Raw genomic sequence first — 21,273 nt, 5'->3', positions numbered from 1 at the left:
TTCGTAATTTAATTTACATTTGTCATTGTAAATGTTAAAGCAAAGTGTACAAAAGCACAAAAAAATCGAAATGAAATGAGCTAAAATCGTCACTTCAAAGTGTTATGTGGATATTTGCATGATGTTACCTGAGATAGTCCACTTGGTGAACATATATGTTCTTTCTCTTATGTGTATTTTTCTCAGATTTTTTATCAAGATATTATACCAATAGTAGAACTCCTTACCAAATTTCTAGTAATTTTGGGCAATATTTAAATATCATTTCATTTATTTGCCATAAATAGCTGAAGATAATACTTCAAATATTACTACATAAAAATGATGATTTTAATTCACATTTATGATTATAAATGTTACAGCAAGGTGTAGAAAAAGTTTACATGAAAAAGAGCTCATGCGTGGTACAAAGTTGAAGATTTGGGATGAATGTTACGGAACTTAATTGGAGATGGCACATTTTGTGAATAATATATTAATTTTATTTTGTGTATTTTATCGACTTTCTATCACAGGTTTGACTTCATTTATATGTATTTTCAATTTTTCTAAAGACATGGGAAAACTCCCACATAATCTACCGTAGCAAAAATGTATGTGACTTACTTTCTGAGGCCACATAGTCGGGAGAGTCTTTGATTTTCTCTGAAATCAGCCTTAGCCATTTTAAGGTACAGGTCGTTGCTCACAAGATTCATTCTGAAGTGTTAAATGTCAGAACCAAAGGTGTCACAAATATCTGGCTACCATAAATTCTATAGAAGCTGCATTTAGAATTGGTCTAGTGTCAGATGTTAGCTCATAGGATGGTTCTTACATGTAGAGCCGCATTCCTCATTTAGTACATGACGAGCTGTCTATTCTACAAGATGCTCATGACACAGTTTTCTTATTGGATCATGTCTTGGCTAAAGTGACCAACACGATAAATTTGATCAATCTAGTTATATCAAGATGAAAAACTTAGAGATTGATGTAGCAAGATCGGCTTGCTCTAATTTGATCAGTTAACTCACACGTTGAGACAGGTTAAGCCATCAGCATCGGGCAAAGCTCATGGTGGCGTCATCGCTGGCGCATTTTCCCGGGAAGCTAAGTCGCCGTCGAAACATCAGCGATCGTTCCATTACCGGTTCACACCTTCACCCCAATGACGAGCCTAATAGGGTTGGCAAACGCGTAATGGTGGTCATGTTCCTGAAGTTGTCACGGTGGTTGATCAAATAGCTGGAGCATCACTGTCAGGTGAAATAAAAATTGCAGCACTTCTGTTCAGCATGTTCACACATCTGTACTTGTCTTTTCAGCAGGTTGGCTCAAAACCACCTTACTGAGCAACACTGTTAGCCAGTTCCTTGAGCTGATCGCCCCATTTCCCATGGCAAATCCTACACAAGGTCGTTCCTCTTCCATCCTCCCAGCATCTGGACGGCAGGCACCTCAACAGGCCGTCCTCCTCTGGGCTGCTCCACAGTTCGTCTCAAAGTGTGGGCTGCACGTGCTGCATCATGGAAGAAGAAAGCCTCCTCGCCGCAGCTTGGCCTGCTCAGCCTCCAGGCTTCCTTCCACCGAACCACGTACGTTGCTCTGTTGCTTCTCTCTGATCTCTGCTCCATCTGGTAAGGAAGGAGTAAGAATCCGTAGCTTTGCTACGGTGGACTTTTCTATTTTTCTTAAGCTACTTTCCTTGCAGATTCGCATGGATCGATGCACATATAATTGTTCTCTGTTTTCCAATGCCTGAAACTTAAACTTGTGCTTGAGATTGCTAATTTATTTATTTGTACTTCTAGAGTTAGGCCGTCTAATTGATTTGTTTCATACTAATCTCCTTTCCCCGAACAGCCTATGTTGAGGAGATGTTGGCACGAGAAAATATAAGGACGCGCAACACGGTACGAACATCACTCCTAACCCTTGTTTCGACTAGATGTTTAAAGTCCATGTCATGACAAGATTTTATTCACGTCACTGATCAAATGCTGGATATATGTAAACTAGGAACGGAAGGCTAGAATACAAAAACATCTGGAAAAACCTGAATTCTCGCCATCTGCATATGACACAGCATGGGTGGCTATGGTGCCATTGCCAGACACCGATCGGCAGGCTCCATGCTTCCCTCAGTGTGTTGAATGGATATTGCAAAATCAACACTGTAGTGGTTCTTGGGGTATCAACCAATTCGGCTTATTAGCAAACAAGGATATTCTGTTATCAACGTTGGCTTGTATCATTGCACTTAAGAAATGGAACGTTGGCTCCGACCACATAAGTAGAGGTATGTATCGATAGATACAGATTGTTTTACCATGCATTGTTTTAGTTTTTTCGGAAAGGAGGTTGAAACCCCTGGCCTTGCTTGAAAGATCCTGACATGTATAAAATGATACTTGCAGGATTAGAATTTATTGGAAGGAATATCTCCACTGTAATGGATAAGCAGATTGTTTCTCCTATAGGCTTCAATCTCATTTTCCCTGGTATGTTTAACCATGCTATCAGGATGGGTTTGGAATTTCCAGTCAGAGAAACTGATATCAGTGGGATACTTCACCTTTGTGAGATGGAGCTGAGAAGGTATGTAATGAAAAAATGCTGCCATATTAGTGTACCACGGCTCATCGGCCTAGTACGTTTCTGCCTTCACCGGCAACCTAGCACCGCTTGCCTTCACCAGCAAGCAGTCCTGTTTTTTTCTACTTGTTCTTATAAAAATAACGTGGAAAAATTGTTCTATGGTTCAGGGCTTAAAAGAAATTGTTTCCTTGAAAACTTATTTTTTAAGAACAACTTTACAAAATTTCTTATGTGTTGGTAACTATTTTGAAGGGAAAATTCGTCCTTGCTTTATTTGTGTTCCTTCTTCTTTTCAAAAAAAAAATGGGAGAAGCGTTTTAAGATGTTTTTCTTTAGTATGGTTTTGTACGATCAAGTTTGACTGAGGAAATCCCCTCAGAAAAAAAAAGAATTTGATAGAGGAATATGGGTCATGGTGCGGTAATCGAAGATTTTGTGGCATCCAAGATACTCGGGTGCTCTAGGAGCATGCAAGTTTTCCTGGCCAGATAACATCCGAGGAGCTCGTAGGAAATTTTTTAAAAAAATCAGGTCTGCATATTTTTTTTTCAAGTTTCTTTGACACTCAATTTTTATTTGCCACAAGCTCCAGGGATGTCATTGACCATGAAAATTTGCACAAGCCTAGCCCACTTGAGCATCTTAGATGCCTAAAAATTTCAGATTTTTCTAAATTTGTTTACTATTTGTTTTTCTAATTTACTGTTCAGGGGCGGGTGTAGTTGGCCTGGGCGCCGAATCTTTTGCTTACCAATAAAATTAGCAATCAAAATTTGTGTATTACCTATGAGTAACATAATACAGATATTTACACTTGCTTCAATTTAGATTGGCTGGTGAGGAATCTAATGGGAAAGAAGCATATCTTGCCTTTGTTGCTGAAGAAGGGTTGGTAAGCCTGCTGGACCGCAATGAAGTTATGAACTTCCAGAGAAAGAATGGGTCGTTGTTCAACTCTCCTGCCGCAACGGCCGCTGTATTAGTCCACCGCTATGATGATAAAGCTCTCCAATACCTCAATTCCATTGTCAGTATATTTGGCAGTACGGGTGCGTGTTTGTCTAATTTTCTTTCTGAAGCATCTCCAAGGGTGCAGATTCTTGCTATATACCTAATGCCGTTATACGTTTACAGTACCAACAGTGTACCCACAGAATATATATTATCAGCTCTCAATGGTGGATATGCTCGAAAAGATCGGAATAACTCGGCACTTTTCCAGTGAGATAAACAGTATCCTGGACAAGGCGTACATGTAATAATTGGGAGTAAATACTTAATATCTGTTCCTAGTAGTATGTAAACTTGATTGTATTCACTTTACAGTTCCTGGTTACAGAGAGATGAGGAAATAATCCAAGATGCAGAAACATGTGCAATGGCGTTTCGACTTTTACGGATGAATGGATATGATGTTTCGTCAGGTAGATACTTTGATCAAAATTCCATGTCTCCTAACAAACATTCTCTTTTGCCCTTGATTTTACTCACCGCAGTTAAAAATTAATCTTGTACAGATGAGTTGTCCAATGTTTCTCAAGCCTCCACTTTCCATGACTCAATGGAAGGATATTTAAATCAAACAAAATCTTTATTAGAGTTATACAAGGCTTCAAAACTATGTTTGTCAGAAAATGAATTGATCCTGGAGAACATAAGTAACTGGTCAGGCCGCTTATTGACAGAAAAGTTGTGCTGTAGTGGGACAAAAAGAACGCCAATTCTTGGAGAGGTAAGCCTGTACGAATTTAAATCCCCATTTCATTTGGCATTTCTGTTTACATTTAATATTGTTCTTTTGTAATTTTAGGTAGAATATACTCTTAAATTTCCATTTTATGCAACTGTGGAAGCTCTAGACCGTAAGAGGAACATTGAACATTTTGACTCTAGGGTTTCTCAGCAGCTAAAGACAAAAAACTTGTAAGGCCCTCTTTTCTGAAAAATAAATGTCTGTGATATCATGTCAATATATGTCACAATAAAATGAAAAAAAATGTTGGATCAGGCTGTGTCATGTTAATCAAGATATTCTAGATTTTGCCATTGAAGATTTCAGTATTTCTCAATCTATATACCAGGATGAACTCAGCCACCTCGAGAGGTAATTTGACTATCATTTTTTCACTTTTGATTTCTTTATGTTTCTATAGATTATTTGAATTACTTTTTGTGCTGACAGGTGGGAGAAAGAAAACAGGCTGCACCAGCTAAGATTTCTACGCAAGGGGAGTCTGATAAATTGTTATCTCTCTGCTGCTGCAACCATATCCGCTCATGAATTCTCTGATGCTCGCATTGCATGTGCGAAAGCTATTGCACTCGTACTTGTTACTGATGACTTCTTTGATGTTGGAGCATCCAAGGAAGAACAAGAAAACCTCATAGCATTAGTAGAGAAGTATGTTTCCCTTGACTTGATTTCTTTGTCTACACTTTCTGAAACAGCGCTGGTGTATTATGCTTTGCAAATAAGTCATCCTTCCTGTTTTGCCAATGGTTGTCTTAGGTGGGATCACCATCACAAAGTTGAGTTCTACTCCGAGCAAGTAGAAGTAGTATTTTCTGCTTTTTATACCACAGTTAATCAGCTTGGAGAAATGGCTTCCGCAGTACAAAACTGCGATGTTACAAAGCACTTGGATGAAACAGTGAGTTTCTTGTGTGACCTTCAGATTCTGAGATACGTTATGTTGAGTTCCAAGTTGATAAGTACCAAATGGCAGCTGCGGTTAGCTACATACAAAATTAGTAAGAAAAACCATGTATTAAAAATTGCATACTCATCTGCAGTGGCTACATTACATGAGGTCTGTGGCAACCGAGGCAAAATGGCAACGGAATCAATATGTGCCAACAGTTGAGGAATACATGACAGACGCGCTTACCTCATACGGGATGGGCCCGATTATGCTCACATCACTGTATTTTGTCCAAAACAAACTTATGAAGCACATTATCAAAGACCCGGAGTACAGTGAGTTGCTTAGACTAATGGGTACATGTGGCCGTCTCTTGAATGATACTCAAGGCTTTGAGGTATTTTCCGTTCAATCTCTAACAAGTATTCATAGCAATGGGTTATCACTGCCGTGCAAATTAATTTGACACAGGGTAGTTCCTAATAAATGATCTCGTTGATGCAGAGGGAATCCAGAGACGGAAAACTGAACATCATCTCACTGCTTGTTCTTCAGAGTGGAGGTTCCATGTCCATAGAAGCTGCTCAAGAGGCGACACAGGAGTCTGTAGCCTCATGTCGGAGAGACCTGCTAAGGATGGTTGTCAGAGAAGACCGTGTTGTTCCTAGACCATGCAAGGAGGTGTTCTGGAGGTTTTGTAAGACAGCTCACTTGTTCTACTGTCACACCGACGGATTTTCCTCCCCCAAGGAAATGCTCCACGCGATGAATGCAATATTTAGAGAGCCACTTAAACTTCAAACTAGCAGTCCGTTGGCTGTTCAATCAGAAGAATAATTAAGGATTCCTTGAGTCAGCACGTCCTGCACACGGGTACATATGAACCCACCTTTCAAAAATGTACTTTTAACGTGTTTTGTAATGTCCAAAAATTCTAAACAAAATTTTGTGCATACATGTTTGCAAAAGTATGTCCACGGCACAAAGTTTTGTGAAAAAAAGTATTTTTATTTTGTCTCTTAAAAAAGACAAAATTTAGTGACAATATTTTCTCTTTTTTGCACAGGCTGCAAAAGAAGTTGTTTTTCCATGAAACTTTCTGCACGCACATAGAATATAGAGATGTGCGCGCCCTCCTTTTTTCAGAACGTTTTGACATACATTTCAAAATATGTTTTTCAAAGTGGGTTCATATGTACCCGGGTTCATCCATGCACTTCTCAGGATTCCTTATGCTATTATCCTGATCATATATGGATGACAAGGAAATATACTAAGCGAGGAGAGTAAATGCGACAGTAATCATATGAACCTTACAAATGAATCACTAACCGGTATCTGATTGATATGCATGCCGCCAGTTAAAGGGCAGCAACTCAATAAAGGATCTCCGTCATGTGATCTGAACTCAGAACCTTCTTGGTCAATGGCATAGTTAGCTCGAGGTGATGTTTTTCTAGCGATACTTCTGTCAAAAACTTTATTGTGCATTGTACGTAAGCTGGTATGCCAAGCAAATTTATTTTAGAAATCAATCAAAGCTACAAATTTCTCAGTCTTCAAATCGAGCATTTTTATCTAAAAAATGACTCTTGCATGTTTCTCCACTGAAACAGCTACAAATTTCTCAGTCTCAACTCTGCATTATAGTATCTAGTTTTCAAATTTGCGAATAGTATTGTCCATCTTTTGAAAACAGAATAAAAAAACAACCGAACACCAAAAACCTACTACAGTATTTGGTTGAGGCGCTACAGTACTCAACTAAGTCACTGCACTGTCGATTGAATCACTACGGAGCATGGTCTAATCCCTTGGGCCGACCAGTCAAAGCGCGCTTTGTGCGAAACAATGACAGTTTGCCGCATAGAACTTCCATTAGGAGCTCTTGTGCTATACCCCGCTTTCTCGAGCGTTATGTCCAACGGCATTTCATATTTAGCGCTTCAGGGGGCGGTTATAGGCCATTTGGCAAACCGGTGCATATCCCTCCCCCGGCGTTGGGCCAACCCTATTTTCACTTTTTTTTTTCTGGTTTAATACACAAAAATTCTGGCACGGGAGAGATTCAAACTCACGACCTCCACCTTAATTGTAACTTGCAATAACCAAACAGACAAACCACACATCATGTTAATGTATTTTCTCTTCTTACATTTATACTTTCTCCAGCTAGGATTTTCTCTTTTCGTTCTGGATTTATTATGGACCTTTTCTTTGTTTTAGTTTTTCTCTCTTTTTCTGTTTCTTTTCTTTCATCTTTTTTTCCTTTTTCTTTTTATATTTTCTTTTCTTGTTTCATTTTGGTTTGCCGGACCGGTTTTACTTGTTTTTTCGTTCTTATTCTATTTCATTTCCTTTTATTTTTTGAAATGCATGAATTTTTTCAGTATTGATGAACTTTTTTCAAAATCGATGAATATTGTTTAAATTTGAGAACTCTTTTCCAAAATACATGAACTTTTGCCAAATTCGATTAACTTTTTCCAAAAAAATTCAACTTTTTTCAAAATTGATGTTAGTTTTTTCACTTTTGTAATTCTTTTTTCAAAATTGTTGAATTTTTTTTCAAATTCATTGAACCTTTTTTAAAATTAATGAACTTTTTCTCAAATTTGTGAACTATTTTGAAGTTTGTAAAGTTTTTTAATCCGTGAACATTTTTTAATTCATGACTTTTTAATTTCATGTTATTGTGTATATTTGAAAAATGTATTTTCCAAAAGTCATCTATTCAACCATTGTACGAGCAAGCAAAGTAGTTTTTACGAGACTGGGCAAGCGAGTGACTGCGTGATTGCAGGTGCTACCAGCACGCTGTTGGGTCGGCCCACAGGAGCGGTTGCGTGAGCAGTAGCTTCCCCAGCTAGTGCCATAAGCGCCAATTAGGAGCACCCATGTCCAACTCAACTACATGGTTTCAGGCATTGGCCACCCTGCTAACATGTTTTTTTATCTCGTTCGGTTGATTAGGGGAGCTCCTATATGATGCAACTTCCTTCATATAGTAGTCTGTCGCACATAGTCACACGACTGGGTGAGCCCACTAGCACCAAAGCAAGTTATGTTTTGTACCGCAACATAAAAATCATGACATGCTATTATTCATGACATGATGCTAGCCACCCGAACTAACATTTGCTGGTGACTCGTAGCAGAGTGAACTATTTAAGAACACGTGTTGGGTTTTGAAAATAATTTGATTTTTTCGAATATTTCTTTAAAATTTGAAAAAACTTAAAATGCCAAATATTTTTTGAAAACACAACTAATGTTTGAGATTTCAATTTTTTTAAAGTGACTTTTTTGTAATTACAAATATTTTTTTTAAAATACAAATAATTGTTTGAACATAAAAAATATTCTAGAAAATCTATACAATTTTTTGAAAGAAAAAAAGAAAACTTTAAAGTTTTTTAACAATCTATAAAATAAGAAATTTGGGTTAGTGAAGAAAATTTCTGGATAAAGATTTTTTTTATAATTCCATTTCTTTCGCAGAAACAGGAATTGTTTCTGAGTTTGTGAGAGAAACTAGAAAACACAACATTTTGGTACTCTGAATAATTTTTGAAAAACATGAATAGTTTTGAAATTCAACCAAACATTTTTCGAATTTATGAAATAAAACTGAAAACATATTTTTTGTGAAATGTTGAACATTTTTTTTAAAAGAATGAACATTTTTCAAAAACATGAACACTTTTGGAAAAGATAAAACGGAAAAAGAAACGATAAAAGAAATCAAAAAGAAAATGAAAAAGGAAATAGAAAATGTAAAAACAAGAAGAAACGGAAAACAAGTTAAAAAAATATAAAAACCTGTTCAGAATCATTCTAGAAGTTTCTAAACCGGTTGGCTCGCTGTGGTAAGGTAGGCCGGTTCATTTCTCGTGGGAATGGCCTGTGCATGCACCCGAGAAGACACAATGAGCGTCATATACGGTTTTCGGTGAACCTGTTTATGAGTTTTAAAAATGTTCGGAACAATTTAAACATATTCGAACAATTTTAAAACATTTTCATTACATTTTGAAAAAATGTTCCATGTGTCTATAACTTTCATCAGATTGTATTTAAAAAATGTTAAATGTGCATTTGAATAAGGTTCATCGTGGATTTATAAAAAAATACCATCTATTTGTAATTTGAATGTATATCTGGAAAATGCTTAAACGGTTACGGAAAATCTTCACTGAGTATGTATTTTAAAAAATGTTGCACGTCGTGTTCTATAAAAATATCCACAAAATATAAAAAATGTTGGTGCCATTTTTTTTTTGCAACACACTAAAAATATTGCACGTTGTATTCTATAAAAATAAATGACATCTTTGAAGTTCAAACGTGTATTTCAAGATGTTCACTTTGTATTAAAAAATGTTCAAATGAGCATTTTGCAAATATTCAACAACTACCTTGAAAAGTATTTAATGTTTACGCAGTAAATACTTGATGTGTATCTGAAAATGTTGAACTTGTATAAAAAATGTTTAAGATATATTCAAAAAATTCAGTACGTATTAAAAAAATGATAAATAACATTTATATTGGTGATTATCTCTCCATGTCCCAATTGCTCCGTCCGTAGACCCCTATCATTGTCAGTTGTGACTTGGACGTGAGAACGGTGAGTACCGTTTGGCCCAACAGTGAGACGGAAAATCTTGAGCGAGTTGCGTATTCTTCCACACGTGTTTTGGACTTCCGTTTTTTTTCCTTTCCTGGTTATGTGGAAGATTGAAGGTCTTTTTCAGAAAGTCACGTGCATACAACTCTATGTGTATTCTTCCACTCATGTGTTTTTGACTACTGATGTTTTTCCTTGTCTAGTTATGTGGAAGATTTGACGGTTCTGTGTTTTTTTTGTTCTCGCAGCGCTTGAACTAATGCGCGGTTGGGCTACTGTCTCTTTCCGTCATTTTCTATGCATTTAAGAAAAGTAAGCAATGGCTGTTAAATACTGCAATACGTACCATTTAAAAAAATTAATCCCAGGTTGGATATGGGATATTTTATTTTGACATCCATGTAGCTCTCGCATGCACATGTTTGGTCTATCAAAGAAGACGAATAATGTTTCGCAAGATATTAGCTCCCGATAGCATAGCATCACCCCATGGGGCTGGATGTGGAATCTTCTCTCTAGCCTCGGGCGCAGCGCCTACTGCTGGTCGCTCGGAGCATCTAATTTGCTACAGAGAATTTCTAATTTCAATTAAATCAAAATAAGATAATATACGATATTATATTATTGCTGGAAAAAATTGTTATAATCGGACCAAACAAAACCCACACCCAAACATCTGCGCGTGTCAACACTCACATATTCAATTTCACATCCAGACATGCAATGTAAATCTAGACTAAATCTTTGCATGTGCTCGTTCGCCTTTAAGTCGTTATCCCCGTCCGTGTCCATGTCCGGCTATCATGCGACCTGCAAAGTGAAGGTCCTGTCACTAGCGAGGTAGAGTAGGACATGGGACACGCTTGGCCTACTTGGGACCCAAGGCGCCGCTGTCTCCCATACCATACTTTTGCTCGTCAAAACCCGAGGACTCCACGTGGCCGGGAGGCCAGGGTCGTCAGTGTGGGACTCGGCCTCCCGTGCCTTGTTCCTTGCACAACGGGTAAGCCACGCGTCCGCAACGTACTTGCCGTACGCCATGGCAGCATTTAACTCCGGTTCAGAACCCGACCCCGCAGGAACGACGCTCCATCGAAGTGGTTTTGCCGCTATCTCAGGGTTCGGGCACCAGACGGAATGCACCACGTCTGACGAGGTAGGGGTTCCCCGCCTCCCGCAACGAGCCCCACTAGATCCAATCACCATTGGCGTGGACACAATGGGTTCTCGCCAGAACTAGTCTGTGCACAGTCCGGCGCACTACTCCCGAGAGCGGTGGAGAATCATGCAGACGGTCATCTCCTCTTCGCACCGCAAGGAACAAGGTCCCAATCGATGGATCCTGGCCTGTCGGAGTCAGATCCTCTCCAGCTATAGCTGAGACGGACGGAGTTCACCAGAGTAGAACTAGGGTGCGGAAGGCAGTGGTGTGGAGTGTCTATGGTTTGGTAAGGACTGCTGTCGGGGATATACCCCGCGGTATGACCCGGCCGGAGTCGTAACCCTGCCGGGACTTGGTAAACCGGCGGATGGTAAACCGGCGGAGAGTCAAGACAGATGGCTAAGACAGACGGTAAACCGGCAGACAATGTTAAACCGGCAGACAATGTTAAACCGACACACAATCTTAAACCGGCAGACAATGTTAAACCGGCAGACGTTAAGAAGCCCAGGAAGGAAAGTCAAAATAGTTTAAGTTAAAGTCCGAGTTGGACTCCACATGTAACCCGCCCCTTCAACATATATAAGGAGGGGCAGGGCTCCCCAAAGAGGAGAGGCAAGAAACAATCTCTAGGGCTAGACACAACTAGAGGAGAGCCGGTTTACGGCGACTCCCTCGTGATGATAATGAGATCTAGCCTCAAACAGCATGTAGGGCTATTACCGGATGATGTTTCCCGGGGCCCGAATCTGTCTAAACCCTTGTCTTATGTTTCGTCTCTCGATTCCGCTCAACCCCTCTCAAGCTACCACATAGATGCGTTGGCCTCGCGACTAAGTCCTCACACTAAGGACATCTGACGTGTTAATTCCACGACAACTGCAGATAGGGCTCAATTTATGTGGGGACGTGGAGGGCCATAGTGGGCTGGATCCGACATGGCCTCCCCATATCCGCCCCACATATGGGGGTTGCCGACCAGCCTGCGCATTTGGGCTGCGTTTCGGGAGTCTGGTCGGGTAGCAATTTAACGTCCGGGCAGCCCGCCTGAATGTTTAGGGTGGATATGGGGCATCTGGTTGTAGATGCTCTTATAGGTCCTCTTGAAAGAGATACCCAATTGTGCCTCTGAGTACTTGAGAAAACACTAGTCAAAGTCATGGCACTCGGCATAGCTGTATATTTTGTCGAATGTCTGTGAAAATACACGTGGCAAAGTTTTCAAGACTCGGCATATGGGTGGACCCATTTTGCCTGACCCAGCTTGGTTGACGGCATGTTCACCTGTGCCAAGTGGTTTTTAGCCGACATTCGGCGAATGTTTTAGTCTCTCGATACTATTCATCTTGATATTTTCCATTGTACTCGGAAAACTTGTTTTATCTTGATTTTTTTCTCATGCGATTTAAATTTAACGAGAGTATGCTTAGTTGAGATGGAGTAAATTTGATCTTTTTCGGACATGCGGTGAAGATCATCTTTACCTATGACTGTGAGTCCATGAGTCCGTGACAGGAGCATGACAATTTTTTTCCAAGGCTACCCTTACAGAAGGCCATAAAATATTGCCGAAGTCAGTTGAAGCAATCCTCATGGAGCTAAACACATCCACCCTACTGCTCTCTCTCCTCTCTCTGGCGATTTCTCGTGTCCTTACTTCGCTGCAAACCGACACCAAGTCGGCGACCTCCAGGCCCTGATAATCCCCAAGTGCAAGGAATCATCATAGCAATTTCCAAAGGTGGTAGTGATAAGTATGAAGTATCGAACCCACAAGGAGCTAAAGGTAAGATCAATATTCTCTCAAGCCTTATCTGCCACTGATACGACTCTACGTACACCGAACGTTTGCTTCCATCTAGAAACTAAAAATAAAGCTACGTTGTGGGTATGAAGAGGGTAGCTTTGCATGATATCGGAGAACTAAAATATGAAAATAGGTGATGTTATCATAAAGTTAGAATATATCACAATACATTACAAATAGCGAGTGTGGCATAATGATGGATCGGTGTGCGGAATTATCTTAGGTAATTGTTAACAAGATAGGTAACCATTATTGCAATTTTATGTGAGGGAGAGGCATAAGCTAACATACTTTCTCTACTTGGATCATATGCACTTATGATTGAAACTCTAGGAAGCATCCGCAACTACTAAAGATCACTAAGGTAAAACCCAACCACATCATTAAAGTATCAAGTCACCTTTATCCCATACCAACAATAATCTTACTCGGGTTTAAGCTTCTATCACTCTAGCAACCCACTATAAGCAAATCATGAACGTATTGCAACACCCTACAGCAGGAATCCTTCACGTATGCGCAGCACGGATGGCACCATAGGACAGCACCAAAATAAAACATACAACTCAAACCAATCTAGATCATCAATCAACACAGAAGACAAAAGAAATCTACTTGAAACATCATTGGATTGCAACACATTATTGGATCATAATATGTGGCATAAAGCACCATGTTCAAGTAGGGAATTACAGCGGGGTGCGGGAGAGTGGACCGGTTAAAAGAGATGAGGAAGGTGATAAAGATGGTGATATTGATGAAGACGATGACCGCGGCGATGGTTCCCCCGGCGGCACTCTGATACGTCCAAAACGTATCTATAATTTCTGCTTGCTCCATGCCTCTTTTGGGTGATATTGCTATGATATTTATACACTTCCATACAATTTTGATCATATTTGGACTAACCTATTAACTCAGTGCACCCCAGTGCCAGTTTCTGTTTTCTGCTGTTTTTGTATTTCAGGTTTTTCCATTACGAAAACTGCCAGAAAAATTCCGGAAAAAATATATAAAAAATCAGCGTTCCGGAACCTTCCAGAACCCCGAAGGAGAGCCGGAGGGGGGCCAGGTGCCCTCTGACGTCACCCTTTGGCCTATATTTAACACTCGTCCCGAAACCCTCGAGAGGGGAACCCTTTTTCGTGATCTCATCTCTGTTCCGCCGCCGCCGCGCTTCCAAGATCGGGAGCGCCAGGAGAACTCTTCCCGGCACCCTGCCGGAGGGGAGGATCACCACCGGGACCTTCTCCACCACCATGGACGCCTCCCGGATGATGCGTGAGTAGTCTCCCTTGGACCATGGGTCCATGATCAGTAGCTATGTGATGTTCTCCTCCCCTTCTTGTGCTTCACTAATTAGACCTCGTGAGCTGCCCTACATGATCGAGGCACATATGTAATCCTTATGCTGTTGCTATGATGAGTTTGCTGGGATCCGATGGATTGTGAGATTATGTTCAGATTGTGTTTGAGTAATATATTTGATTTACCTCTTTTATATTTATGTTCGTAAGTAATTCTTGCATGTTCTCCGTTGCTGTTTATTGCTTTGGCCGAGTAGTAGATAGTAACTCCAAGAGGGAACGTTATGCTTGATTGTGGGTTCATGCCCCTCGATGACTAGCTTGAGTGACAGAAACATGAGTCTATGGGATGTGCTGTTGCCACAAGGGGGAAAACAACGGTGCTTGTGCCCGCGGGTGCAAGGATTGTTTACTTTACGCAAAGTTATTTTAATGCAGTTGTCTGTTGCTTTGAGTTTACACTTTGGGTGGGGCTCGCAACTTAATACCAGCGAGATGTTCTGGATAGATATCTCAAGGTGGATGATTAGTAGTAGATGCAGATGGATTTCGGTCTACTTACCTTGGCGTACTACACATGCTTTGAACCTCTACCTATCTTGCAATATAGTTAGCATTGGTTTGCGCACATAATCCTGTCACTTGCCAGCTGTAATTTGTTTACCTCGCATAGCTGTTTTATCGTCTTTTGGGAGAGACATCACTAGTGAACATCATGGCGCCCCGGTCCATATTCCTATCATTGATCACATCGCTATTTACTTTCCGCTTTTATTTACTTTCTGCAGCAATATCCATCACTATTACCACTTGCGTTTAACCCTTTGTAAACGACAAGGCCGCAGGGATTGACAACCTCTCTGTACTCGTTGGGAACAAAGTTATTTGTATCTGTGTGCAGGTCCACGTTGATTGCTAATACACGGTGCCGTTAGCGATTGACACCTTCTTGTTGAAACTGGGAGTCTCTGGGGATTCGATCCTTGGTATCTTTGCCAAGGGAAAACTACCGCTACATTGCATCTCAAACCTTACACTTGGGGTAGCCAACGAGGGGTGAGAAGCCATCAAGGGTGTTTTCTGGCGCCGTTGCCGGGGACTCCGCTCTTCAAGATAGGGGAGTTGCACGCTATCTTTTACCTTTGTTTTTTAGTCTTGTTAGTTTACCTTTCAATTTTTGCTTTAGTGTCCTTTATCGAAAATCACAAAAATAGTTATCTTGCTCGCTTGCTGCTATGGGTTCCACCGAGAACACTAAGTGGGGGGAGTGCACCCCTTCTTCCATCATGCCAATCACCACTGTCGGAATCTACAAAAGTAAAAAACCTTGTGATTACTATAGCCTTAATGGAGAGTTGTGCCCGTGGCATGGCCTCCCAGGAAAAGAGTATGAGCCTCAGTTTAAAGTTGCTCCTATGCTTCCCCAAACATGGGAAGACGTTCAAACTCTTATAATAGAGAGCAATTCAAACAAAGAAGATAACACTACAATTCTGCTCAATAATGATAAAATTGATTTTGATAATTGTAGTATCTCAGAAGTTGTCACCTTTTTACAAAGAATGGCCAAAGATCCCCGCACTAGCACGCTTGACCTTGCCTTCACAGAGCATATCACTAATGCTCTCATCAAAGCTAGGGAGGAGAAACTTAAATTAGAAGCCTCCATTCCTAGAAAGCTAGAAGATGGTTGGGATCCTACGATTAAAATTAAACTGAATAACTTCTCTTGCAATGCTTTATGTGATGTTGGAGCTAGTACCTCCGTTATGCCCAAAAGGATATATGACATGCTTAAATTGAAACCTTATGATCCTTGTTCTTTTGGTATTCGTTTTGTTGATTCTTCCTTAAAGAAACCTTTGGGGAGGATCGATGATGTTCTTATTGTTGTCAATGATAATTATGTTCCCGTTGATTTTACTATTATGGACATTGAATGTGAACCTTATTGTCCAATTATTTTGGGACGCCCTTTTCTTCGCACCGTTGGTGCCATCATTGACATGAAAGAGGGGAATATAAGATTCCAGTTTCCTCTCAAGAAAGGGATGGAACACTTCCCTCGAAAGAAGATTAAGTTACCGTTTGAGTCCGTTACACGGGCTAGCTATTCTCTTACTCTTGATAAGACTTGATCTCTATGCATTATGCCTAGCTTAAAGGCATAAAAGAAAGCGCTTTTGGGAGGCAACCCAAATGAATAAAATTTTGTTTTTCTTTTGTTGTGTTTTGATGTTGTTACTACAGTAGTATCATCATTGTATCTTTACTTTTCAGTTTTGTGCCAGGTATAGCCTCTGATTGCAGGAAAGATCAAGAGTTGTGACGTGCTGTCCAGGAAACAGATTCTGTCCTCGTACAGAAAAATTCGCATAAAATCACCAGATCATCTTTTTGGTCTGAATTGTTTTCACAGCGTGCTCTATATAATTGTCTTTCAGGCGTCTGTTCTGAGTTTTTTGATTGGAGTTGCAGAAGTGCCCCGAAAAAATCATTTACTGCCTGCTGGTCTGTTTTTCACAGATTCTGTACTGTTTTGCCTTTCCTTCGTTTTGCGAGCCTTAAGCTTGCTTATTCTTTGCAAAAACTTTATGGCAATCTAGAGAAACAGTATACTTTCAAGATTATCTTTATTTCCAGCAAGGAACAATTATACTATTGTGGGTACTAACCTCGCTAATCAGATTATGATGAGTTTTGTATGAAGGGAGTTTTCAAGAGTGCGAGGGAAGATGATGAAAAGATTCAGGAGTGTCAAGCGCTCAAGGTTGGGGATGCCCCCGTGCACCCCCAGGAAATATTCAAGAAGACTCAAGCGTCTAAGCTTGGGGATGCCCCCCGTGCATCCCCTTCTCCATCGACATTATCAGTTCGTCTTTCGTTCCACTATATTTTTATCACTTCATGTGTTATGTGCTATGCTTGGAGCGTCTTGCTTTTAGTTTTCCTTTTAGTTTTCTTTAGCTTTTAATAACGAGTCGGAACTCAGCTTTCTTTGTGTGGGAGAGAAACATACTCCACTTCTACCTAGAACATAACATGGAATTTTCATGTCTATCTTTGCTGTGTGTGTTCTTTGTCTTTTAATAGCTACTACCTTGCTCAGCTCTTAGTTTTCATGCTTATCTTTTCAAAGAGCTTTTGTTTAGTTGGTTGCTTGAACTCTCTTTATTATCATGATTATCTTATTAAGAGAGTTTGCTTCTGTTGCAATGTTGATATGTCTATGATAAAGATGCTACATGCATGATGTTGGTTGGTAATTCAAGTTTGCTTCTGGTTAGTTTCAAATAGCTGGAGGGTTTCCAATGTGATATTGGAGTACCAACATGATTTGTTTGAATATTATGTGGTATGGTTAGTGATATCTTCCTTCGAGAGTTTATTTTGATTGACTTGGCGTATGCTCACGCATATTTAAGACTATAAAGAAAGTCTGTCAAGCCTTGATGATCTTTTATTTCTGAGTAGCGATATAACTTTCATGCCTGATTCAATGTTGCTTTGTCGCTCTGCATGATTATGACCGTCATTGCTCTCTAAGTTGGTCGCTCCCAGTCTTTTGCTAACCTTCACCTGTACTAAGCGGACTGACTGCTTGTGCATCCAAATCCTTTAAACCAGTTATGCCATATGAGTCCACCATACCTTCCTATACATGGTATTTACCTGCCATTCCTAACGAAGACTTTCGTGTACCATCTCGAAATATTCAAATAAAGTTCCTATATTGTGCCTCTGTTTTAAGTTTATGAGGAAGTAGTGGTTAATTCATGATCTTTTTAAGTTGGACAAGCTTCACCCCCGGGATTGCATGTATAATGTGCAACCCATAATATGAGAAGGAATTGGCATTGAGTGCACCCGGCTCATTAAAAATTAATATAACAAACGAATCTTCCTTCACGCTTTGTTCATGAGAAATCAGAAAACTTTGGCAGTGATAAACAAAGGAGATTAAGAGGATGTTATGATCCTCATTCGGGAGCCATTCCTCGAAACTTGTCCAGCTCAAGAAGTAATTGGGTTAGCTGCTAGCATTCGTTGACAAAACATGCATACCAAAAAAATTATTACCCCTGTTTTTTAAAACCAAGAGCTCTGGTACATGCTTTGTCTTTGTTTCTGACTACGGGTTTTCAACTATGCCAACAAAAGCCACGGTTCGAGAGTCTCCACCTTCTTCTAAAAAGCACCGACTACTGAGAGCATGATTGTCATTCTGAGTGTAATGTGCATTGTCCCAAAGTAGCATTGTCTTTTGCATGATTGTGATATCGTTTATTCTGAAATCATTGTATCTAGTCGTCACTTAAACCTTGGAGGTGCCCCTGCATTTATGTTTTGCTTCTCTAAAGGGGGCAAGCTAGATATCACTTTATCATATTTACATACCATGCTCATTACAAATCTATTTGATGCTTCAGTTTCATGTTGAAAAACTTCTAGTTCTTTGAGATTTTCTTGAGGCAACTTAATTACTATAGAATCATTGTCTCTGTAAGCTTTTGTCATGTGACTATGAAAAAGTCCTATATGGTTAATAGCATGTCACCACAGAAATTATTCTTGTTATCATTTACCTACTCGAGGACGAGCAGGAATTAAGCTTGGGGATGTTGATACGTCCAAAACGTATCTATAATTTCTGCTTGCTCCATGCCTCTTTTGGGTGATATTGCTATGATATTTATACACTTCCATACAATTTTGATCATATTTGGACTAACCTATTAACTCAGTGCACCCCAGTGCCAGTTTTTGTTTTCTGCTGTTTTTGTATTTCAGTTTTTTCCATTACGAAAACTGCCAGAAAAATTCCATAAAAAATATATAAAAAATCAGCGTTCCGGAACCTTCCTGGACCCCGAAGGAGAGCCGGAGGGGGGCCACCAGGGCCCCAGGCGCCCTGGTGGTGCGGGCCCCCTCCTGGCCCCGCCGGGGGGGCGCCTGGGCCCCCCAGGTGCCCTCTGACGTCACCCTTTGGCCTATATTTAACACTCGTCCCGAAACCCTCGAGAGGGGAACCCTTTTTCGCGATCTCATCTCTTTTCCGCCGCCGTCGCGCTTCCAAGATCGGGAGCGCCAGGAGAACTCTTCCCGGCACCCTGCCGGAGGGGAGGATCACCACCGGGACCTTCTCCACCACCATGGACGCCTCCCGGATGATGCGTGAGTAGTCTCCCTTGGACCATGGGTCCATGATCAGTAGCTATGTGATGTTCTCCTCCCCTTCTTGTGCTTCACTAATTAGACCTCGTGAGCTTCCCTACATGATCGAGGCACATATGTAATCCTTATGCTGTTGCTATGATGAGTTTGCTGGGATCCGATGGATTGTGAGATTATGTTCAGATTGTGTTTGAGTAATATATTTGATTTACCTCTTTTATATTTATGTTCGTAAGTAATTCTTGCATGTTCTCCGTTGCTGTTTATTGCTTTGGCCGAGTAGTAGATAGTAACTCCAAGAGGGAACGTTATGCTTGATCGTGGGTTCATGCCCCTCGATGACTAGCTTGAGTGACAGAAACATGAGTCTAGGGGATGTGCTGTTGCCACAAGGGGGAAAACAACGGTGCTTGTGCCCGCGGGTGCAAGGATTGTTTACTTTACACAAAGTTATTTTAATGAAGTTGTCTGTTGCTTTGAGTTTACACTTTGGGTGAGGCTCGCAACTTAATACCAGCGAGATGTTCTGGATAGATATCTCAAGGTGGATGATTAGTAGTAGATGCAGATGGATTTCAGTCTACTTACCTTGGCGTACTGCCCATGCTTTGAACCTCTACCTATCTTGCAATATAGTTAGCATTGGTTTGCGCACATAATCCTGTCAATTGCCCAGCTGTAATTTGTTTACCTCGCATAGCTATTTTATCGTCTTTTGGGAGAGACATCACTAGTGAACATCATGGCGCCCCGGTCCATATTCCTATCATTGATCACATCGCTATTTACTTTCCGCTTTTATTTACTTTCTGCAGCAATATCCATCACTATTACCACTTGCGTTAACCCTTTGTAAACGACAAGGCCGGAGGGATTGACAACCTCTCTGTACTCGTTGGGAACAAATTTATTTGTATCTGTGTGCAGGTCCATGTTGATTGCTAATACACGGTGCCATTAGCGATTGACACCTTCTTGTTGAAACTGGGAGTCTCTGGGGATTCGATCCTTGGTATCTTTGCCAAGGGAAAACTACCGCTACACTACATCTCAAACCTTACACTTGGGGTAACCAACGAGGGGCGAGAAGCCATCACACTCCGACGCCACCGAGAGAGAGAGAGAGAGAGAGAGAGAGAGAGAGAGAGAGAGAGAGAGAGAGAGAGAGAGAGAGAGAGGGAGAGAGTCTCCCCCTTGTGCTTCCTCCTCCATGGCCTTCCCCTAGAAGGGGAGAGTTTCTCCCTCTGGTCCTTGGCCTCCCTGGTGATGATGGACCCCTCCGGCTTCCTCCTCCATTGCCTCTGGTGATGATGGCCCCCTCCGGTAGGGTGCCAGAGAGGGCCTAGATTGATTTTTCGTGGCTACAGAGGCTTGCGGCGGCGGAACTTCCGATCTAGGGTTCTTTCTGGGGTTTTTGGTATTTACAGGAATTTTTGGTGTCGGTCTCACATCAAGGGGGTCCACGAGGCAGCGACAAGCCGGGAGCACCCTCCCGGGGGGTAGGGCGCGCCCCCTGGCTTGTGGCTTCCTCGTGAGGCATCCGGACCTTCCTCGATGCTTCGGGGGTCTCTTTAGGTCCACAAAAAATCACCATAAGTGTTCAGCCCATTCCGAGAACTTTTATTTTTGCACAAAAACGACAGCACAGTAATTCTATTGAAAACAACGTCAGTCAGGGTTAGTTCTAATCAAATCATACAAAAACCATATAAAATTGTTGTAAACATGGCATGAATACTTCATAGATTATTGATACGTTGGAGACGTATCAGCATCCCCAAGCTTAATTCCTGCTCGTCCTCGAGTAGTAAATGATAAAAAAATATGAAATGTGAATGATAGCTTAGTGCATAAGTTTGATCAATGATAGTTCCAAATACTTTTGCTAGCATCATTATATATCATAAACAGTAGCTCATCTCATTAGACTTCTTATGATCAAGTAACAAGCTATTCAAATGTTAAAGTAT

At 40.8% G+C, this 21,273-nt stretch overlaps 1 protein-coding gene across 1 annotated transcript; it reads left to right on the top strand.

Annotated features, from left to right (window-relative positions):
* Positions 1 to 1,263: 1,263 nt before the first annotated feature.
* Positions 1,264 to 6,060, top strand: LOC123184304 (9-beta-pimara-7,15-diene synthase, chloroplastic). The gene is made up of 14 exons (XM_044596451.1): positions 1,264 to 1,577; positions 1,846 to 1,895; positions 2,002 to 2,281; positions 2,400 to 2,580; positions 3,409 to 3,629; positions 3,715 to 3,835; positions 3,907 to 4,004; positions 4,098 to 4,312; positions 4,391 to 4,503; positions 4,589 to 4,684; positions 4,763 to 4,981; positions 5,090 to 5,231; positions 5,374 to 5,619; positions 5,727 to 6,060. The coding sequence occupies exons 1-14, from the start codon at positions 1,379 to 1,381 to the stop codon at positions 6,057 to 6,059; spliced, it is 2,514 nt and encodes an 837-aa protein (XP_044452386.1). The 5' UTR covers positions 1,264 to 1,378; the 3' UTR covers position 6,060.
* The last annotated feature ends 15,213 nt before the right edge of the window (positions 6,061 to 21,273 follow it).

The sequence above is a fragment of the Triticum aestivum genome, chromosome 2A (genome assembly GCF_018294505.1).
Source record: "Triticum aestivum cultivar Chinese Spring chromosome 2A, IWGSC CS RefSeq v2.1, whole genome shotgun sequence".
Classification (NCBI taxonomy): Eukaryota; Viridiplantae; Streptophyta; class Magnoliopsida; order Poales; family Poaceae; genus Triticum; species Triticum aestivum.
The sequence above is the reverse complement of the archived record's forward strand: the minus strand, read 5'-3'. Positions and strand labels throughout refer to the sequence as shown.

What these genes read in the sequence shown, in the direction of transcription:
- LOC123184304 (XM_044596451.1), top strand. Translation starts at nt 1,379, where the DNA reads ATGGCAAATCCTACACAAGGTCGTTCCTCTTCCATCCTCCCAGCATCT. An exon ending in ATCCTGGACAAGGCGTACAT is followed by an intron (nt 3,836 to 3,906) that starts GTAATAATTGGG and finishes TTCACTTTACAG; the next exon opens with TTCCTGGTTACAGAGAGATG. An exon ending in GAACGCCAATTCTTGGAGAG is followed by an intron (nt 4,313 to 4,390) that starts GTAAGCCTGTAC and finishes TTGTAATTTTAG; the next exon opens with GTAGAATATACTCTTAAATT.